General features: G+C 41.8%; 2 protein-coding genes across 3 annotated transcripts; both read right to left on the reverse strand.

Moving 5' to 3' along the window:
- Nucleotides 1-1,617: 1,617 nt before the first annotated feature.
- Nucleotides 1,618-9,599, reverse strand: LDLRAD1 (low density lipoprotein receptor class A domain containing 1). The gene is made up of 6 exons (XM_079980804.1): nucleotides 8,357-9,599; nucleotides 7,965-8,019; nucleotides 5,216-5,377; nucleotides 4,633-4,770; nucleotides 3,015-3,143; nucleotides 1,618-2,091 (listed from the first exon to the last, which is right to left on the reverse strand). Exons 1-6 carry the CDS (start codon nucleotides 8,375-8,377, stop codon nucleotides 1,943-1,945), a joined length of 654 nt encoding a protein of 217 aa, XP_079836930.1. The 5' UTR covers nucleotides 8,378-9,599; the 3' UTR covers nucleotides 1,618-1,942.
- Nucleotides 9,600-10,449: 850 nt separating this feature from the next.
- On the reverse strand, nucleotides 10,450-21,531 carry TMEM59 (transmembrane protein 59). Of its 2 annotated transcripts, none has more exons than XM_079980764.1 (8): nucleotides 21,286-21,531; nucleotides 18,181-18,286; nucleotides 16,713-16,810; nucleotides 16,409-16,561; nucleotides 15,715-15,796; nucleotides 15,112-15,193; nucleotides 14,133-14,241; nucleotides 10,450-13,050 (listed from the first exon to the last, which is right to left on the reverse strand). In XM_079980764.1, the coding sequence occupies exons 1-8, from the start codon at nucleotides 21,484-21,486 to the stop codon at nucleotides 12,898-12,900; spliced, it is 984 nt and encodes a 327-aa protein (XP_079836890.1). In that variant the 5' UTR covers nucleotides 21,487-21,531; the 3' UTR covers nucleotides 10,450-12,897. The 2 variants fall into 2 exon arrangements, with proteins under 2 accessions (XP_079836890.1, XP_079836889.1); XM_079980763.1 differs by having other exon boundaries at nucleotides 15,112-15,196; nucleotides 21,286-21,530.
- Between the last annotated feature and the right edge of the window lie 119 nt (nucleotides 21,532-21,650).

Here is a 21,650-nt window from a genome sequence, read left to right on the forward strand (position 1 = left end):
GTTAACCTGTAAGTAGTTAGCTCAAGATCAGTCACAGTGGGGATTTGAGCCTGACTTGTTTCTGTTGCCTTGTAGATCTGAAGGAAGTAAATTTGGAATACTGTACTATACTATATAGGGACACGGGTGGCGCTGTGGGTTAAACCACAGAGCCTAGGACTTGCCGATCAGAAGGTCGGCGGTTTGAATCCCTGCGATGGGGTGAGCTCCCGTTGCTTGGTCCCTGCTCCTGCCAACCTAGTAGTTCAAAAGCACGTCAAAGTGCAAGTAGATAAATAGGTACTGCTCCGGCGGGAAGGTAAAGGGCGTTACTCTGGTTTGCCAGAAGCGACTTAGTCATGCTGGCCACATGACCCGGAAGCTGTACGCCGGCTCCCTCGGCCAATAAAGCGAGATGAGCGCCGCAACCCCCAGAGTCGGTCACGACTGGACCTAATGGTCAGGAGTTCCTTTACCTTTACCTTTACTATACTATATAGATCCCTAGATGAATTAAATGAGAGCTAACACGTGGTACTTTTGTATCCTACTGTGTTGTTACATGGTACTGTTCCACTTCATTGCTGTGGATTTTTGTGTGTGGGTGTGTTGTTTCCTTTCAAGCTGAGACTGAGTTTTCAAATTTTGCCGAGGAACACATGCTAGCACAGTATAATAAAACATACTAAAATCAAGTTTTATTTACTCAAGCAGTAACGTATTTAATACAATATGTAAATTAAAATGACTGTCAAACGAAAAACAGATAAGCATGACTCCTAACCCCATTCATCTGCCATTAGTGTTTAAACACTCTTAGCATTTAATGATGTGCTGTGAAGTGAATAAGATTTAGTTGGGCAACTAACAACTTGTAAATGTTTGTTTATTGCACAATCTATATTGCATGACTTGCCACAATAGGAAATAAGAGTCATTCGTTTTAGTCTGATGGTATATGTTGGTAGAAATCTGATTATCAGATACGAATATTGACTTAAAGGTCTGTTTGTAGTACCCGTTTCATTATATAAGACGATGTCTACTTCTACATAAGAGTATGAAAGTCACACAAACCTCTTCCAGAAGACTATTCTGAGGCCACTTTATCGTAGTTACAACTGACAGCTAATGCTCTCACTTTTAAGGGTTTATTCCACTCTAATGGCTGCAGGTCACACCAGGCATGTTAGAGGTATAAAAAGGTGAGGGCTTTGAGATACAATAATATTGTAGACAGAAGTGCAATGTATCAAATACAGCAGCATGGTTTGAAATAAATGATCTTTTACTCATCAAACACCCAAATGCCCATAGCTAAGGGAAAATAACAGAGAAAAGGAGAGGGGGGAAACAGAGAGTTCACATGGCAGGTAATCACTGCCCTCTTAAATGTCATCTAGGAATAAGATACCAATTAGTTTCCATCACTGTAAGTGCTTGTGCAATAGCTGCCATTGATCAGCAATTGTGAGAAGGATTCCGCCTGAACTGAGTTCTACACACATATAAAAATCATTCTGGAAACCCTTTTTAAAAAAAATAAAAAAACACACTTAATTTTCCATAAGGCTCACCATTGCCATCTAGTGTCACATTGTATATTGCACTTAAAACATTTTATTTGCGGCTGTCCCTGGTCCTTTACTCTGTTACAAAGCAAGATTTCGCAGCTTCCAGTACTTGTGGAAGTCTGAGCCAGATTTTTTGGTAGCAGGCGTTCTTTTCCTCCTTTTGCTTTTTGTAGCAGTGGGTTTTGAGGCAGCCAAGGGTGTTATACACACATGCAGACACACTTTACTGAGCTCAAAAGGTGAAAGATCACTGGTCTAGGAGCAGCACATCTAACACTACACAATGCATCCATCGCAAGCCCCTCTCATAAATACGTATGGCAATTCCCCAACAGCCGTATTTGATGGATAGCTCCCATTATTTTCTGAAGGTTACAGTCCTGGAGTGCTCATCTTGTGCAGGTGTATTCATCAGACCAGTCACTGCAGTGCTGTATTCCATCTCGGCAAAGACGTCTGGGAATGCAGCTACAGTACATATGGAAGACAACCATGGTGCATCCCCACCATTGAGGCCCACAAGGAGGACAACTGGCCCCTGGAATAAAAAAGAAGCATAACAGATGTACTCAGCAGAGATGGGGACCAGATGCTGGGCTCCAGCTCCCACCAGCCCCAGCCAGCATGGCCACAGTGGTCAGGGATGTTGGGAACTAGTGCAAAATCCCATGTCGCTAAGCTAGAAAATGACACTATGCAAAAGAGGATATTCTGGTAGACGAAAAGGGACTGTACCAACCTGAAGGACTTACAATCCAGCATATTTCACACAAAGTGGTGCAGCGTTGGGGAGCTGAGGCGGGTCATGGCCTTGGGCACAGAATTCTGAGGGGGTGCAACCTAGCACGCCCATGACTGGCTCCCATGCCAAGGCCTCATGGCTACTTCCTTACGGAGTTGTGGGGAAGCGAGCTGTGCCCAGGCCCAGGCCTTCAGGGCTGTGGCACCACCTCCTCCTCCTCCTCCTAATTTATTACTGATACACCTCCCATCTGGCTGGGCCTCCCCAGCCACTCTGGGCGGCTTCCAACAGGGTATTAAAAACAATAAAACATGGCCAGTGAAGAGACATCTGCCTCAGGGCAGAAATCCCACCAGCCGGAGCCTGGACTTTTCCCAGCCAGCACCGGTCCTTCCCTTAGGCCTTCCTCCCATGTGTCCTTGGGCAAGTGGCGCGGAGAGGAGTGCAGCCAACTCACCTCTGGCACTGCAGGGACACCAAGCCCACCAAGGAGCACAAGCCACCACTCACGCCGGGAGTTTGACAAGCTGAGAGGGCAAATGCGGCAACCCACAGGTAACCTCCATGAGGAGCCATTGCAGCAGAGGCACAGTGAAGTGTGCCTGCTGTGTTGCCTCACGTGCAACACCCACAAGGAGGTTATGGGGTGCAATCCTTGCCTGGGCACTGCTCCCATTTATCCATTAACTACAAGCAGAACTTTGTAAGAAAAGACTTACAAGCTCCTACTTCATCAGAACAGTCACCGCAGTCATTGATTCCATTACATCTTTTGTCTGCGTAGACCCAAACCTTGCGGTTGCTGCAATAAAATATCAAGTATCCTGGAAGGTTGTTGGGCAAATCATCTACAAAAAAATAAAGAAAGAAGCAGAAACGGTGAGGGGAGAGAATGCTGTATTGCGCAAAATATATACTGAGTAAAAACAGCAGTGGCTTACAATGTGGTAATTAGTAATAAATAACAATACAATTAAGGCAGTCTTGATACTCTCACTGAACTCAATGGGACTTTCTTCTGAACAGACAAGTACAAGTTTGCATCGTAAGCTGCATAGATCCTCAAAGTAAAACAGCATACATGGGGGGTGGGGGGTGTTGAAGTTCATTCCAGAAACATTGTCTGTGAAGAGAACATCCCTCTCCTTACTTTGCAGGTGGAAAATGAAAGTCATTCAGAAGTTCAATTACTAAGGCAATATTCACACTATTTCTGTTGAAGCAACTACATTTATTTAGTTACCATCTCTTTCTTTAAAAGGGCTTTTAAAAACAATAATAAAGGATGTTGTTAAAGGCTTTGCTTAGATATACAGACTACCAAATAGCAGCTGGAGGCGGAATAGAGGACAGAGGATGAAGAAGGAGAAGTGTGTGCAGGGGGGGGGGGGGCTTTTCGCATCCACTGGACCCCCTGGGAAACTCAACAAACTGCTGTACCTGCAACCGAGTTTGGAGAGTGCAGTTGAATGGGACACAGCTGTGGGCAGCCTGAGGAAGTACAATCCACCTTAGGTCTGCCCCTCCAAAACAAAACAAAAGCAAGTCTAGAGTAAGAGACTAGGGTGATGTCTGGTGTTTCTAGAACTCTTATTGTTTTGAGACTTTTCGGCTTGAGCTGAAAGTTTGTTTGGACCCTGGGTGATAACTCAGAGGCTGAGAGGAAGGGTGTGTCAGAAGGAAAATTAATTGAGATACACACACACACACACACATGCAACTTTGTGTTAATGTAACTTTTTATATGTAACTTGTTTAAGTTATCCATTGCTGCTTCAGGTATTTTTTACACTGCTGAGAGATATTTTGAGGCCACTCCAGTGCTGCTAACACAGTGGTTTGACTTAACCCCCAGAGGCGCACTCCAGTGTCTCTCAAGACAGACGGATGCCAGCAACAACAACATAGTAATTAAATAATCAAAATCAAATCACATTTTGAGGATTTATTAAAGTAGAAACTGAAATAGTCTTCTTCCAAGTGATGACTGGGCTGCAGGTATATTGTTATTGATATGTGAGAACTCCTGGCAGAGTTCACGACTTGACTTCAACCTACAACTTCAATTCAGGCTACATCAGTCCACTTGAAGAGGTCCTGAATCCTGATGCTGCTGTTCTGTTCTCTTGTCTATTCACACATGGAAATAATCACTAGATGCTGTATCGACTGATTGCAGAACATGTATGTGTGACCTCATCTTCAGTCTGCTTCTGTTTTCCTCACCACCTAACTTGCTATAGCTTGAAGCTTTATAAAATGGCTGAGTTATGGTGGGGAAAAGCATGAGGCATTAACTGGGCATGGTAAGAGGGGGATTTAAGCAAATATTCTTACCGCATAGTGTTCCTTGCTCATCCTCCCCATTTGCACAATTTTGTCTTGCATCACAGACCTGGCTGGCTGGAATGCAGCTAGCTCTGTTGTCACATAAAAAGCCTGTCTGATTACCGGAGGTCACACATAAACGATTTACTGAAAAATAAAATTGAGATGAAACAATGGATGATACTGACAAAGAAATGATCAGACCTAATCAGACCCCAACCCCCAGTACTATAGTGACACATTCAAATAATCCAGTTTTGACCCATAGCCATGTTGGGATGCATCACACATAAATAATGGCCATGAATGAGTTTGCAAATATATGGAAGCTTTTGCGTTGCTCATGTTGATTGCAATAGAGTTTGCATGTGAGAATTGCCGGATGGATTGTGTCTTGTGCCTTACCAGATTCCCAACAAAGCCATGACTATTTAAGGTGGTATTGTGCACAATGTGGCCTTAGTCTTGCCCATTATTACCAATGGGTCTACTCTGAGTAGAAGAAACACTGGACACAGCCCCATTGAAAGTATTACTCCAGTTGGCAGTAGTTTGGTCACCATCATAATAACGAAAGCTAGAAATGACTGACCTGGTGTATGTGGAGGGATGCCAATTGTGACCACCAATGCAATGACAGTAGCGATGACACCAAGTATACCAAGACCAATGGCAGACACGCAGATACATTGTTGGGTGCAAGGGATGCATGCACAGCAATCCTTGCAGCAACCTTGCAGGCCCTGTATAGTACCTGTCACAGAGGGAAGACTTAAAGATCAATTCCAAATATACCCTCACACTAAATTTGTACGAAAATCCACACTGAGGACATTGGCTTCTGCTACTCCCTACTAATTAACCCATATTGAAATTATCCCATGGGTATTTAATTCTATGTTATATGGAACATAACTGTACAAGACTTTATACCCAAAGGTTTCAACTCGTACCACACTTAACACACACACCTGTCCCATTTCTGCTAAAAAAATAATGCTGGTAACACGTAGGTCATGCCCTAATATTTGCATTTCTTCACATATATAAAAATATGTTTCTTCACAATAATCAAGATGCTTCCTGTTGCCTTAAGTGCAAGCGGCTGACCTTCTGCAAAGCTCATCTTCTTGCTTCTCAGGAGCCAATGTATGTTCTAGGCAGAGGTGGAGAAAGGTGGGTGCAGTCCGCCCTGGGTGCCATCCCTGAGGGGGGTTGACATCGCTGCCCTGCCCCCAAAGCTCGCCGCAGGCTGCACCCCCCCAGGAGACTTGCGCCGCCCGGCACACCCTCCAGGAGGCTCGCAGCGGCTGGCGCACCCCCCTGGGACACATGCTCCACACCCCTGGGATGCTCGCCCCGCCTCTGTGGGCGGCTAGCCCTGCCCCCAAGTGCACGCTGTTCCGGGAGCTGGAGCAGCTAGCTCCACCTCTGGTTCTAGTACTTTTTTTCCCAGTCTGAGGGTTGCATTCCCTTCTGGGCGTGGGGGTCACATGCCACTGGTGTGCAGAGCCAGAGAAAAAGGTAGGTGGAGCAACAGATACAATGCTTACCTTTGTATAGGCAGTTACTTTCCAGGTAAGCAAAGTCAGAAGTTTCACACACCCACACCTGTCCATCCTCCAGGAAAGAAAGAAAGAAAGAAAGGCAAGCAAAGACACCACAGGAGAGTGCAGAGGAGGGACAGTGTAGCCTAAGGAGAGTCTTGAGGGCCAGATCATAGCTGTCAACATTTTCCTTTTTTTTAAAGGGAAATTCCCTTATTCCGAAAAGGATTCCTCGCAAGTAAAGGGAAAAGTTGACAGCTATGGGCCAGACAGAGTACTGGATGGTCACATTTGGTATCTGGGCCTAAGGTTTCCTATCCCTGTTCAAAGCTAAATTACGTGGTAGCACTTTATGAACATATGAAGCTGCTGTCAGACCATTTATTTATTTGGTCCAGTGTTCTCTACTCTGACTGGCAATGGCTCACTAAAGTGTTTTATTAATTTGAGATGTCAAAAAGATTGAATCTGGGAACAAAGCATGTGCTCTACCAGACCCTCAAAGTGTCCCTATTTTCCAGGGAAGTCCCTGATTTAGAGAAGCCATCCCGGTTTCTGATTTGATCCCTGAATGTCCCATTTTTCCTTAGGGTGTCCCTATTTTCATTGGAGAAATGTTGGAGGGTATGGAGTTATCCGACCTCCAAGCCGTCTGAAGGCAACTCTGTATAGAGAAGGGTTTTTTTCATGTTTAATGTTTTATTATGTTTTTATATATGTTGGAAGCTGCCCAGAGTGATTGGGGCAATCCAGCAAGATGTGTGGGGTATAAATAGTAAAAATTAGCTGACTAATGTATTGTGTAATCTCACTCCCAGTGCTCATAACCTGCCTTTAGGTGATTAACTGCCTTCCTTTTACAAGGTACCTAAGAATTAGCTGCAACTGCCTTGAATTATTGCAATGTCTTTGTTAAGTTGTGGGTTGACATAGCAGATGACACAGCGATTTCTCCAAAGCAGCTCTTTATTTTGTAAGCTGGAATAGAACTGACTGCAAACAGCTCAGCCGGCCTGCTTTTATAGGCAGCCGGCTGTCAACATTGTAGCAACAACAACCCAGGGTTTCCCGCCTAAAATAACTGACGTGGACCTGAGTGAAAACTATCTACAGTATCCCCCTGCTGGCCCAGGGTGAGAACTTCAGTACATAACAGTCTTCCCTCAAAGCTTTTGTACTAGAATCCACCTATGGTACAAGCCAGAAGTTGCATAGACAGCAATGAAGCAAGCTAGAAAAGTTGAAATGGAGTGTGTGGGGGATGATCTCCCTCTTCCTGTCCCCCACTGCATATTTGTTTTTAGTTTTTAGTTTCATCCATCACTCTAGTAAGAAGAAAAGAATGCAGGAAATGCTGCAACTAAAATATTTTAATGTATTTTTAAAAATGCAATTTGTTACCCACTGTTCATTATAATTTAAATCCAAACTGGGGTATAATGCCAATAAAATGTATTAAAACCATACCAACAATTAAGAAGACTCTTCATATTGTTATGAAGACATACCTGATGAGTTATACTTGTATGTTTTCTAACAACAGACCACTGCCTATAGGATACTGCTTTTGAATGAACTAAAAGCATTTTTCATTTTGTAGCCAAATAATACACTACTGAAAATGAAACAACTTTCAAATACTGTAAACTATAGAAACATCAATTGTCAAGAAGTATATGAGCCAAGTAGTATATAAGCAGAGATTTCCTCTTTTTGAAAGGACAACTTTATTTCATAAACTAATCAGCTCCCAGCATTTTTGAACTGCTTTTTGTTAGTAAGAGTACCAATTACCTCTGTTAGCAGTAAAGAGAGATTTTGTTGAACCAAATGAAGCTCCTTCAATATTCTGTAATTAACAGAAATAAAATAAAATTATATTGCCTTCATTGTGAGGGAGAAGATTGTTTTTAAGGAAACACAAGGCATTACATTGTCTGTAATTACGGTGCATTCAATATTCAGATAGAATCCCTATCTGCATACATTCAAAAACATGTAACTAACATACAGAGATTTAATTAAAACTATAATTTTTAGTTTTGATTCCAGTTTGCTACTGGTAAAATAGAGATACAGAGGTTTCCAGCGTGTCTACTTTTTAATAGCAATAAGAGCTAGCTGATCAGTCGTATTAAAAGTAATAATTACATCCCCCCCCCCCACAATAGAATGGATGCTATTACCTGAGGATGAATTCTGTTCATTTCCCCCCTGACTGCTGCAGGATTATGCTAATTAATAGGCAGAGTTGTTCTGGCAATGTTTCCATCAATGTTCACTTCAAATTGTGTTGCTTAGGTATGAAAGGAGGAACTAGCCTCTTTCAAGCTGCCTTGCTTTATTAGCTCAACAAGCCACTAAATACATTCCTGGGGTAACGTTACCAGGCTACTAGGAGAAACAGAGGTAGGAAGAAGAAAGTCATTCTAACCCCATTCATACCTATGAAACAGAGTAAGCATAAACTCAAGAATCCCCATTAGCTTCTCCTCTAGCTAGTGCCACAAATAATAAAAAAATGTCTCAGCCCCTACTGGGCATATTACTAAACGTCACACACAGGTAGCACTGAGTAACACAGGAAATACACTACAGGCATGAATGCTGCCCTTTCAAAGCTTTAGGGAATAAATTGCTAGTTTCATGTTCTTAACTTTAAAATATTTTGATACAGGTGCCAGCCCTTTGGTTTCTTCTCTACTAACCTGGTTTAGGAAGTGTTCCATTTTAGCTGATATCGCAAAGTAGATTATAACTGTAAATTTTCTGTTTACACAAGTTGTTTCATGGTTGTAGTGCTTATTTCCTTCTTTAAATACACTCTCACAATAATTAAATGTGTGTGGGGGGTAAATTTATAAAGCAACTTTTCTTTCTTTTCTTTCAATCGACAAATTACGATGTTTAGATGGAAGTGCGGAAAGGTTCAAACCCTTTAAGGACTTTTCCTACTGAACGAACAAAAATATGTCTGTACTAATGACTGAACTTTGTTTCAGTTTTAAGATCACAGCTTATAAAGCACTGATCTTTTGATGCAGTGGACTGAAGATTTTGAGGCAGAACCTTCCAATATGTTAAAGCTCAGCTATTCGAAGGAAACAAACCACTGGCCCTTCAATAAGGCCCTTGCAGGAACGTGTAGAGCAGAGGTGGGGCCAAATGCAACCCCCTTCCAGCTTATGTCTGGCCCTCAGAACTTTGCCCAGGCCACAGCCCCTCTCCTCAGGCAACACCCATCATTAGCCCTAATACATACCACAAATACAGTATTTTTGCCTGGTTGGAATGTGCCTGTAGACTCCGATGCCTCTTGCTTGCATGGAAAAGGGTGTAAATGTGTATAGAAACTGAATATCTGTACTGTACATTTGTTGCTCCAGCCACTTTTGCTTCTGGTTCCACCCACTTCTGGCGGGAAGCCCTCTGACATTTGCCCAGAGGGGAATGTGTTCCTCAAGCCAAAAATATTGCCCTCCTCTGCTGTAGAGCTCATTCTGGAGCTAGAATTAAGACTCATTACCAGAACATTTGGGGTTCCAGAAAAATGCAGTTTAGAAATGACCTAAGTCAAGGGTGGGAGGAGCTAGAGATCAGCTTCCATTAGTCCCAGCCACCATGACCAGTGGTCAAAGCTGATGGGAAGCTGTAGCCCCAATAACTCCTGGAATGCCACATATTTCCATCTCTAATGTAAGGCATGTCAATCAATTCTGCCAAGGAACCTTGCCTTGGCCAACTTGCCTCTTTCAGTAAATACACAAAGCTCCTTAAGTTTCACCATCAAGTCTACCTAAGATAAGGGCACCTAGTGCTAGGAGGCAAGCTTGAAAATGGTCCAGAAAATAGATGGATACTTGCATATTTTCTGAAAAAATTAGGAAGGCAAAACTGATTGGGTAGCCCAATATTCAGTTCAGCCACAGTTAATTTTGAGGCGTGTTCATAATATAGGCCTTTGTAGACTTTGTAGACACAACAATGTTTAAGCACTATTAAGACATCAGTTATCTTTGTTACTGAACACAATGGATTTTACTGATCTCCAAAGCTGGAGCAGAACAGTTCAGTTCTGTGAAATGAAGTATGAAACAAGATCAATGTTTTATATTTAATAGACAAGTATTTTTCAACTGGCTGATCTGAATCACCAGAAGAGAGCTTTCAGTGTTGCTTTTCAGACCAACCACAACTGAAGTTTGGTAGACTGACACGGTTGCTAACAGGGGACCACTGACTTCTCCTCCTAAAAAAGTAGTACATTAAGTAGCACTAGTTCTTTTAGCCATTGATTTATTGTAGACCTTTAAACAGATTTCAGCTCAAGTTGTCACAGTGAGAGAAGAATCCAGTAACATCATAGCAATATGGAATCCTTAGTTCAACAACACTGAACCTTCAAAGTAAGGGTACTACATTTCAGTCCATTTAACCTTTACTGTATATAGTCTGGATTATTTTGCAAAGGCATCTCCTAAAACAAGACTCCAAATGAAAAACAAATGTATAAGTTAAAGCAAATGTAGTTGAAATAATTGGTGCATAATACAACAGTATTTTAGCCCAGCAAGTGAAAAATCAAGACAACTGACATTGCAGAAGTTATCGTACAACACAAACAGCAACTGAGCTGCAAAAGTTGCTTGAAAGTAACTATTTCACAGATTAGTAAAGGAGTGTCCATGGTTTCTCGCTTTAAGAAATAGGGCAAGTTTTAAACTTCAGAATTTGTATTGACTAGATGAAACCACAGCAATATAACTTGCTTAATGATTGCCCTTGCAAGTTATTCTATTAGTCTCCAATTGATCAACTTTTAGACAGAAAACCTCATTTTCTACCACCACTGTATTAGAGAATCATCAACTTTATAATTATGCAGAGATGCTGTCAATAGTGATATTTATAGAGAATGGCACACCTATTTTATTGGCTTGTTACTTCACTGTAGGGTTTACAATAGTTGCCTCTTCTGTTGTTCGTCATTTACTTGAAGCATGGACACTTCAATAAACCGAATAAAGATGCTTATTGTTTTTCAGAACATTTTTACCAATTAGCAAGGGTAAAATAAAATTTAAAACATTAAAGATTTTTAGAGCACTTGTAAAAAAATACTGAAATAAAATTCCCAATTCAACACATTTAGAATTATATTAACAATAAATTAGAACTTGCAAACTCCCCTGGAAAGTAAAAGGTAAAGGTACCCCTGCCCGTACGGGCCAGTCTTGACAGACTCTGGGGTTGTGCGCCCATCTCACTTAAGAGGCCAGGGGCCAGCGCTGTCCGGAGACACTTCCGGGTCACGTGGCCAGCGTGACATCGCTGCTCTGGCGAGCCAGAGCCGCACACGGAAACGCCGTTTACCTTCCCGCTGGTAAGCGGTCCCTATTTATCTACTTGCACCCGGAGGTGCTTTCGAACTGCTAGGTTGGCAGGCGCTGGGACCGTGCAGCGGGAGCGCACCCCCCCGCAGGGATTCGAACCGCCGACCTTTCGATCGGCAAGCCCTAGGCGCTGAGGCTTTAACCCACAGCGCCACCTGCGTCCCCCCCTGGAAAGTACTGATTTATAAAACTGTATTAGACATTTGTTTGGTCACAAGCCTCAACGTAACGATTTATTCTTATTCATTAAGTAGGTTTTTAAAAGCTGGCCATGTCCCAGATAGGGTTAATTGTAAACTGTGTCTGGGTTTATGCATAGTGGGAAACCATGATTATCTATTCCAATAATGAGTTCCAACATCCTTGGGCTTGTGAGTATCTTCCCTGCTTTGTGCCCCAGAGGAAGAAATTGAAAACTTTTTATTTCAATTTTGAACTAACAGATCCTAACAACAGCTCTGTATAGCAAACACAAGCCAGGATCAAACCATGGTTTCAGATCTTGGCTGGCATCTGCATAAGAGGGAAGTGCGGCTAGTTTAAAATTGAAAGTAACATTTATCAATTTCAACTGGTGTGTGAAGGAGTGTGAGAGTCAAGAGACTTCTTGTGAACAAGTCAATGTCAAATATACCAATGTCCAATATACATAGAAATTTTTGTCTGCCACCAATGTTGCCTGTTTTTTAGGGAAAGGTTGTTGTTGTTTAAATTAGTCATTTCTCTGAGCCGACAAGTGTAGCAAATGAAAGCCAGGGATGCTTATTTGTTTTAGGATACAGAAGTGACACCATAATAGATTCCTCTATACATTAAAGTTTTATTTCTGACCCACAGTACTTCAGTGCCAGAAACTGGCACAAAGGTCAACAAAAATGTACTCTTATTGTGGAAAATGAGCCATTTGAAGCAATAAGGATTTCTAAGCAATTCTACATGTTAGTTTCATTTATCCACAGCTGAGAAGACAACTTAAAAGGCATCTTTGACCACAAAAAATTCCTTACACTATTAGAAACAAGATTCCAAATATACACTCTGATACCAACAGATGTTCATAATTTGAAAATACCACAACCTTAATGTATAGACAATACTTATGATTTTTGGTAAGCAAAAAAAAAAAGCAAATAAATGTAAATTCTCTACAAACCCCAATTGCTCAACACAATTTCCTTTACTGAGACTGAATTCCATGACAGTAGAACAGTAATCAATTATGTAACTTTATTTGAATCTGAATTTTGACTACCCCTGCAAAAGCCTCTTCATTGGAAAAAGTCACCAAAGTTAACAGAAGTCTTAGAATAAGATAATGAATTCATTTTTTGAATCTATATTGCTGACTGAGTCAAGTTAACTTTCGTAGGTAGAGGTCCAGCTTCTTCTTCATCAGCCTTGCATTTAACCACAATGAGAGCAGAAGTTGGGTATCGATTCAGTTTTTGTTCATTCATGTATTCCAAATCCCCATAGATACTCAGCTTCTAAAATAACAACAACAAAATGATATTAGATGGAAATCATTTCACACAGTAAGTTTTATTCCAGTACATCTTGGTGCATGGATATCATGACTAAAATCTTATGCACACTTACTGGAGAATAACTCCTACTGAAGTCAGTGGGAGTTACATTCAAGTAAACATGCTTAGGATTATACTGTTAAACAGGACCACACACTTTTAGTTCACTCTCCAGAAACATAGCGTTTGGGGGGGTAGGGGTGAGGAGTAGAAGATATTAAACAAGTCTTTATGAGTGAAATTATCAAGGCTTTGAGACACTGGCACAGAAAAGGCACAATTAAATTGTGCATCAGTAGGAAGTAGCAATGGAAGACTTCAAATTTTAATAAAGATTTTGGACATTACATCTGAAACATAATTAGCCCTTTAGCTGAGCACCACTTTTTAAAATGGCTGCATATGGCTCCACAAAACTACTCGATGATAGATCTTGATCTAATCCTGCATAGTATTTTGTATGTTACATAATATATGAATGGCTATCAATATGACTTCTACAATGGTATTTTATTTACATTAACATTTTCAGGCATATTTGCTACCAGAAATGCCTCCCCCTTTTTTTGCATTCTGGCCTAACTGTACTATAACTTTTATGAACTGAAATGGCTTCAGTACTGCAACCTCACAGAAATGCCCACCAAATCTAGAGAATGTCATCTTGCTAAGCAAAAATCACGTGCATGCTTTGCTTCTGCTGGGAGATGTCAAAACTCATCCCATGAAACCACCCTTGTTATCTTTTGTTTCCCTGAAAAAGCTAGCATGAACTGTCACTACCAGTTTACATATTCCATACTGCATTTGCCCCAGTGATCACATCAGCTGATTAAGTTGGCAATTTCATTGGAGGTTAGCTACAAGCAGGTGAGACCTCTTACAATATATATTCAATATATATGTTCACAATCCTGTTTCATTAACAAGAGAATCATTAGATACCCTCTTCTGCACAAAAGGGCTCTAAATCAAACCCAAAGCATGCTGATATCACAGAATATAATGTGGTAGGATGCTGGGAAGTTTAGGATTTAAGTTACCTCAGATGGAACATATTGCTCCACAGCAGTAGTAACAGTTGCACAACAAATCCAGAGCAACACCAGTACAGAAAGGACAAGTGTGGTTGTCAGTATCCAGCCAGAATTTCTGGAATATAAGAAAACAGATCAGCCATAAATACAAGCTTGAGGTATATTGAAAATTGTATCCCCCCCCCCCCCTAAATATTGTTTCTACACACACAAAATCCAAAATAGGCAGACTTAGATGCCATCACAGTCAACTACTGTACCTTAATCTGGTCCCAGAAAATAAGCAAAACCATTGTCTTTGAGCTTTCAGGATCTAATAAGAGGTTATTGTTCCCCATTACCATTTACGTTCAGTGAAAATGATCACATGATCATGTCTCAGCTTAATAAGCCGAGATATGTACAGACAGTATGCCTGTGAAATGCAGTGATTTCTTTTCATGGTGTGCCTGAATGAAATACAGAAATCTTTTTCAATTAACCAGTTTTCAATTTCATCCGAACCAGGAACTATGGTTACTAGGTTCAGAAGAACTTAAGACCTTTCGAAGTTGGTTTAAGATCCAAAGCTGTTAACAATCACTGCCACAAGCCTAAAAGCACAACTACTTTAGCACCCTTTCAGACTCAAACTGACCCTCAATATTATGTGAGCCAACAGCTTTGCTCAGAACTTTGTTTTACTTATAAATAGACCTAACATAGTAATATTAAAGAATGGTCTGAGTTTGGAAACAATGTTCAATGCAAGCAGCATGACAGCAATGTTTGTAGTAAAAGTTGTGCTACTATGGGCATTTCCTGTTTTTAAAGAGCATTCAATTAGATACAGCAGAAATGGTCAGAATGTTAATTTTAAGAAAATGTTTTGTGAAAACATTTCACATGATTGTTTTGGTAGTTGAACTACATGTGATATACAGCATTAGGGAATGAAACATGTCTCTCCCTTAAGCAATTACTTCATATGCTAAAATGTACATACATTGAAACACATTTGAAGAAGTTATCACTTTCATCTTCGTCGAAGAATCCCTTGTGTGCCTGTGGACCTCCTGGCTGCAGATCTACTGAAAATCATAGTACATTTTTGTTTAATTTTATCACAGAATCCAAGACACATATGCTCAAGTGTCCAGTCTCTCTGTACGCTATGAATGTCTACCCAACCTTTTTTCCTTCCGGTAAATCCTCCTGCTAGACACAGCAAGCTCTTTAAATAAATGTTAAGATTGAGCAGTGCCCCCTTTTTTTAACTGGAAGGAAGTTCTAGGAAAAAGCGAACAGCTAAAAAATATCTTGTGGGTTTGTTTCTTACATTTGCAACACGCAGTGTCTTGCTGAACCAGAGCCAATGAAGCAATTGAAGTACAAAACTTGTAAAAACATGTTTCAGTTGCCATGTTTAAACATCAGACAAAGATTGTGTCATCAAGCAAATTCCAAACAGTAAGCATCTTAAAAAATAAGCTACTGGTTTCCACAGTTATCTAATCATGAATACAAATTGCCGGCCAGACACTGACAGTACATCCTTACTGTTTGGCAAACCATATTCTATTCCTTGGAGTTCCCTAAAACAACTTACAAGATGCTTTGCGAAATGATGGTTCTTTTAAATCCTGTGTTTCCTGACCAGGACTTTCAATGAACTGAACTTCTGGCTTTGACTGAAATAATAACAAAACCTTCAAATTAGTGAAACAAACCTAACATATTTATCTACATAATGACACAAACTGTAATCTAAATAGACACATTATATTTTTAAGCAGAGCAAACCCAATAAAACAGAACACTCCCAGACATTCAACATGGAGTTATTTGATTTAAAACAGAATAACAAAAAACACCCTCCCTTAGACCTGAAGGAGCGTCTCCACCCCCATCGCTCTGCCCGGACGCTGAGGTCCAGCGCCGAGGGCCTTCTGGCGGTTCCCTCATTGCGAGAAGCAAAGCTACAGGGAACCAGGCAGAGGGCCTTCTCGGTAGTGGTGCCTGCCCTGTGGAACGCCCTTCCAGCAGATGTCAAAGCGATAAACAACTACCTGACATTCAGAAGACATCTTAAGGCAGCCCTGTTCAGGGAAGTTTTTAACGTGTGATATTTTACTGTATTTTTGGTTTCTATGGAAGCTGCCCAGAGTGGCTGGGGAGGCCCAGCCAGATGGGCGGGGTATAAATAAATTATTATTATTATTATTATTATTATTATTATTATTATTATTATTAGTTCCCTTGAACTCTTATGTCAGAACAGGTAAGAGCAGGTTAGCAAGCACCTGGAATATTACTATTTTGCCATCATCAGCTTGAAGGTAGAAAGTCCATGAGGAGGTGATGAAGCTATGGGCTGTTTCCATCATATCACTCCAGAATGATCTCACAAGCGTAAGGGGGAATAGAAGATGCATTCTTGGCATTAAGGACATGAGCTGCAAATAAATAGTGATTCACATATTAATATAAAAGCAACAATTTCAAACATGTCACAGAGCTTCTCTCCACAATTTACTTTTAAAATAGTTGAAGAATGGGAATACAAGCAGTGAAAATGTATTCACTCACTTTAATATAAATACTTACATGGTCTCGTCTCAGTTCAGCATATGGTAACTGATTCTGGCATCCAAGACGGCAGGCATATTGTTCATCAGACTGAGAGGTATATGCCTCAGAACATGCTGTAAAAGACACATTCTTTCAGTTTAAAAGGTCACACCTTCCACATAAGCAGCTAAAGCACACTTGAATATTAGGGGTGCAACACCACACATATTGCTACTAATGTTGGACTTCCCTTCCTGACGCTCATCTTTCCAATCAAATAATGTCAGTTGTGAGATAAGAGAGGCAAAATTGAACTACACTTCAGCATTCAGGATCTGTAAAAACACCCACACAGCCTCCCCAAGTGACAGAAATACCAAAGAGGGGCAGGGTAAAACCAGAATACCCACTCACTTTCAGTATGCCCCCTGAGCTATATGCTTAGCTTTCAGTTTTGCCAACTCTCTCAGGATGCAACTTCTAAAAGGCTCCAGTTCCAACATTTTAGATAGGAGACAGGCAAAACAATAGCATTGCAGAGTGAAAATAACAATTGTATACAGAGAAACTGCAGAGGGAAAATAAACTCTTCCCAGAACTGTGTACTCAGCAAGCCAATTAGGGCTGCAATGCTATGTGTGCTTACTTGCAGTGAGCACTACTCAAGTCAATGGATTTACTTCCAATCAAAGCTTACAAGATTATTATTCATGAATGTTTATATTTAATGTCCAATTCAGCATGGAAACAGAACTTTCTCTTCCATGACAGGCTCAATCTTGTGACGGGGTGCAGACCTATCTCATACGGTAGAAGCAAGACCCATACTGTCTCAACAAAGCTGCAAATAGCTTTGGGACTAAGAGATTCCCATCCCAGCTGCAAGTAACTTTGTGACTGAAAACTTCTTAATTACACTTTCTTTCATCTTAGAAAACTCATCTTTGTTTCAGAAAAATTCTCTTTCAAAGGAGAAGCTACAATTACAAAAATCTTAAGGCATCAACACTATTATTATATTTTATATCACAACATTCTCTTATGTTGCAAACTTTTGTTTATTTTAATTTCTCATTTTATTTTTAAGCTTGCAATGACATATTTTATGATAACTAACAAAATGTGACAAGGTGCATGTTTTAAGGCTTATTATTTTGTTATAGATTTCCCTGATAACAGGGTATCTGTGGCTGACACATGTTGACGTTAAGCCAAGTTTACTTTTTTGACTTTGTAATAAATCAGATTTCATGCCCTTATGTGGACACTTATTTTGTGGCATGATTTTGGTAGCTTCCTCCTTGCTGAACTCTCTTGATGTTAATCAATTAACATCAAGGTGTTAATTCTTCTCCTAGGGAGATATCCAACTAAGTCACACTTTGGGTAGACTGACTGAAATGAAGTTACTGGTCAATATAGTTCAATAAGTCTACTCTGAATAGGAAGAAAAGTGGTGACCACCCATATATTACAAGCTGAAAAAGAGGCTAGCTTATCTTACCAGAGTCACATTCCAACTTGGTCCGATTCAAATCAATCCCATCATCCACAAACTGACAAATGGAGAAGAGTCTGCAGCCCCTTTGACATGCATAGAGCTCTTCTTCCTGGTAATGAAAACCTAAGAGGTCAGTATCACTCTTTTATAATCATCCTACTCTAACCCTACTCATACCACAAAGACATACACAATGTGCTGCACAATTTAACTTCAAAAATCTTTTTCTTTTATTTTTTCACAGAGCTACAAGAGTGAGCCAAGATTTTTCACTGAGACTTCAGCAGACTACTAAGGTTAGTAAAAGTAGGCTTTAATACAAGTCTTGTATCTGAGCCTTGAAACACCTTATATAAATATGAAACCAAGATGTTGAATAAAATATTATTATTTAGTTTACTTTGGAACAAGCTGCACAAATATAAACTATCTTGAGTGGGTGATCGTGGACCAGATCCAGGTTCCCTTGATGGAAATTTATTTTCTAGATCCATTTCAATTAGGGTTTAGGCTCTGTTTTGGTACAGGAACTGCTTTGATTGCCCTGTATGAGGACATCTGTTGCGAGAGAGACAGAGGAAATAGGTCCTGGTTAATTCTCCTCAACCTCTCAGCAGTTTTTGATACCACTGACCATGATATCCTTCTGGAGTGGCTGTCCCGAGTTAGAGGTGGGTGGCACTGCTTTTGACCAACCTGTATTTGAGGTATCCTTTCTCCCCAGTCTAGGGACGTGGGTGGCGCTGTGGTCTAAACCACAGAGCCTAGGACTTGCCGACCAGAAGGTTGGCAGTTCGAATCCCCGCGACGGGGTGAGCTCCCATTGTTCGGTCCCAGCTCCTGCCCACCTAGCAGTTCAAAAGCACATTAAGTGCAAGTAGATAAATAGGTACCGCTCTGGTGGGAAGGTAAACTGCGTTTCCATGTGCTGCTCTGGTTCGCCAGAAGTGGTTTAGTCATGCTGACCACATGACCACATGCCGGCTCCCTCGGCCTATAGAGTGAGATAAGTGCGCAACCCGAGTCGTCCACGACTGGACCTAACGGTCAGGGGTACCTTTACCTTTCTCCCCAGTCAACATATGGACCCCTTCTCCCATAAGATAGGTATTTATCTATTATGAATATTTCAGTCTTAATAAGGAATCTGAAAACAGGTGTAACACACATGCTCCAAAATGGTAACTCTTATGTGGTTCAACAATCAAATGACAATGTATTGTGTAACTATGTATTTCCTGTGTAGTAACAGTGCCATAGGTATCTAGCAAGGAAAGTAACAGTGTCAATGTCTTAAAGCAGTATTGATTACACTGATGGGTGCAATGGTGAACAAACAATGGCATGGAAGACATACAGTAGCTAACAATAATATGGATGTGAAAGGAGGAATTTTGGCAGAGATATGAAGGAGCATGTTTGCCGAGAAGCCCTGGTCTGATATGTCATTATGTTAACAGCTTGGCATAATCATCATGACAGGTAAAGACCTAACATTGTACGGTAAGAAGCAGGTAGCTACAAGAAGCTACACAAATAATGGGCTGGGTGGGTGAAATTAAAGAATAATTTTCTCAGCTCCATGTGTGCACTGGGGAGAAGAGAATTAGGAAAGATATCAGGACAGATACTGAACAAACACTCTTAGTGAATTTACAGTAGTATAAAAGTCAGCAAAGTGTCACTATTTTGGTTCTAGATGTGGAACTGGGGGAGTTATATAAGCTGGAAAGTGGGCTATAATGACAACTATATTTTTGTAATAAAAATGTAGAGATCAAATCCTGTAGATGATATAGACACAATACATTTTACTTTGCAGTTTGCTGAGAAATAAGAGTGCAATCCCATGCATGCCTACTGAAAAGCAGATTCCACTGAATTAGCTAGAGTTTAATCTCAGGTAATGCACCTAAAATTGCAGCCTTAGTATCTCATGGGGAAGCATAGAAAAGTTTCCGTTTCCATATGTCAATCAATCTGAAAATCATTAGCCCAACCATTATTTGGCCTTCAGACCAGCTGACAAAAGTGCTTGCATAGAAACCAGAATCTGAAGACAGTTCCAGATACCTTTTCTTAGCAGCTTTCCTTTTCCTTAAAGTTTACAGCCTTTTGCAGATATGCTGTAGCTGTGCAGGTGACAGCTGAGACCTATGCCAATATTTTGTAAGTCTCTTTGGGCCACTTCTATGAGGAATGCAGCTAACAGGTAACAACAGTGGCGTAGCGTGGGGGGTGCAGGGGGGGCCGGCCGCACCGGGCGCAACTTCTGGGGTTAGGGCAATTCCACGGGTTAGGGGGCGCAAATCCACGGGTTAGGGGGCGCAAATTACTTGCCTTGCCCCAGGTGCTGACAACCCACGCTACGCCACTGGGTAACAACAATAAATCATGCCACTTTGCATTTTGGCACACGTGAAGGATTTATTTTTGCACACTTCCTTTGTGTACTAGCCAGCCCAACAAGCTGAGGAGAGGAAAGTGGAGGAGAGCTGATCGCACAGAACTTAGTGGACAGCAACTGTAGAGAGACTCCTACTTGCACCCAGCCAAGCTGCGAGGCCCCACCTCAGGCAGTCAAAGACTACCAGATGAGAAATCCACCTACGGGTCCGCGCTCTCATAGCCACTTAGCGGTTGCAACCCCAGGAAGGGCATCGCAGCACTGGCAAAACCAGTCAGGCCCCATCCACCGGCCAAAGGGGGAGCAGCAGCTGCAGGGAGTGTGGCTTCCTTCCCATTCCCTCTCCTTGCCAGGAAGAATATGCAGCCCCGGCTGCCAGTTGCCCCGAGGGCTGCACAGCGAAAGAAGAACAAGCCACGGTCGCATCCCTACACTGAGGGGGGTGGTGGGGAGATCTTAAATATAAGCAGCGATGCCGCAGGGGCTGCCTCTCCTGCCCGCAACCAAGGGCCAGATTCTTATTTTTTTTAAGAAACCAGGAGCGCCCGGGGCTTAAATGCAGGTGGAAGGATGAAAAGGGGGAAATGCAGAGAAGGTCCCACTAACTGGCTGCTATAGCGTGGTTCTTGGGGGGTGGCGGAATATTTCAGTAGGGAAGGTGGGGCGCCCCCCACCCCACCCGCCCGCCCGCCGCTTGTTACCTTGGGGTATGTATGGAGCGGGTAGGTGCTCTGGCACGTCCGCTGGCAAGGGGCGGTGTTTCCCAGCGCCGGCTCGAAAGACTCGGAGAGGGACTCCGGAACGGGCTCTAATTCGGGCCGGGCCGCCTCGTCGCCCACAGCGAGAAGCAGCAGGAGAAGAAGAGACCCCAGCCCCAAACGGCTCGGCCGCAGCGCCGCCATCTTGAGTCGCCAACCCCCAGCCAGACGGTTGTTTATTTTTGTTAACCGCCCCTTTCGCGCTTCCGGTTTCCGGCACCCGTCGAACAGCTCTGCGGATTTAAATGGGTTAGAGTGGACGGAGGATGCGGACTTCCGGGTTTCTTTGTGCGGTTCACACCCCCTCC

Source organism: Podarcis cretensis, assembly GCF_951804945.1.
Source record: "Podarcis cretensis genome assembly, chromosome: 6".
Classification (NCBI taxonomy): domain Eukaryota; kingdom Metazoa; phylum Chordata; class Lepidosauria; order Squamata; family Lacertidae; genus Podarcis; species Podarcis cretensis.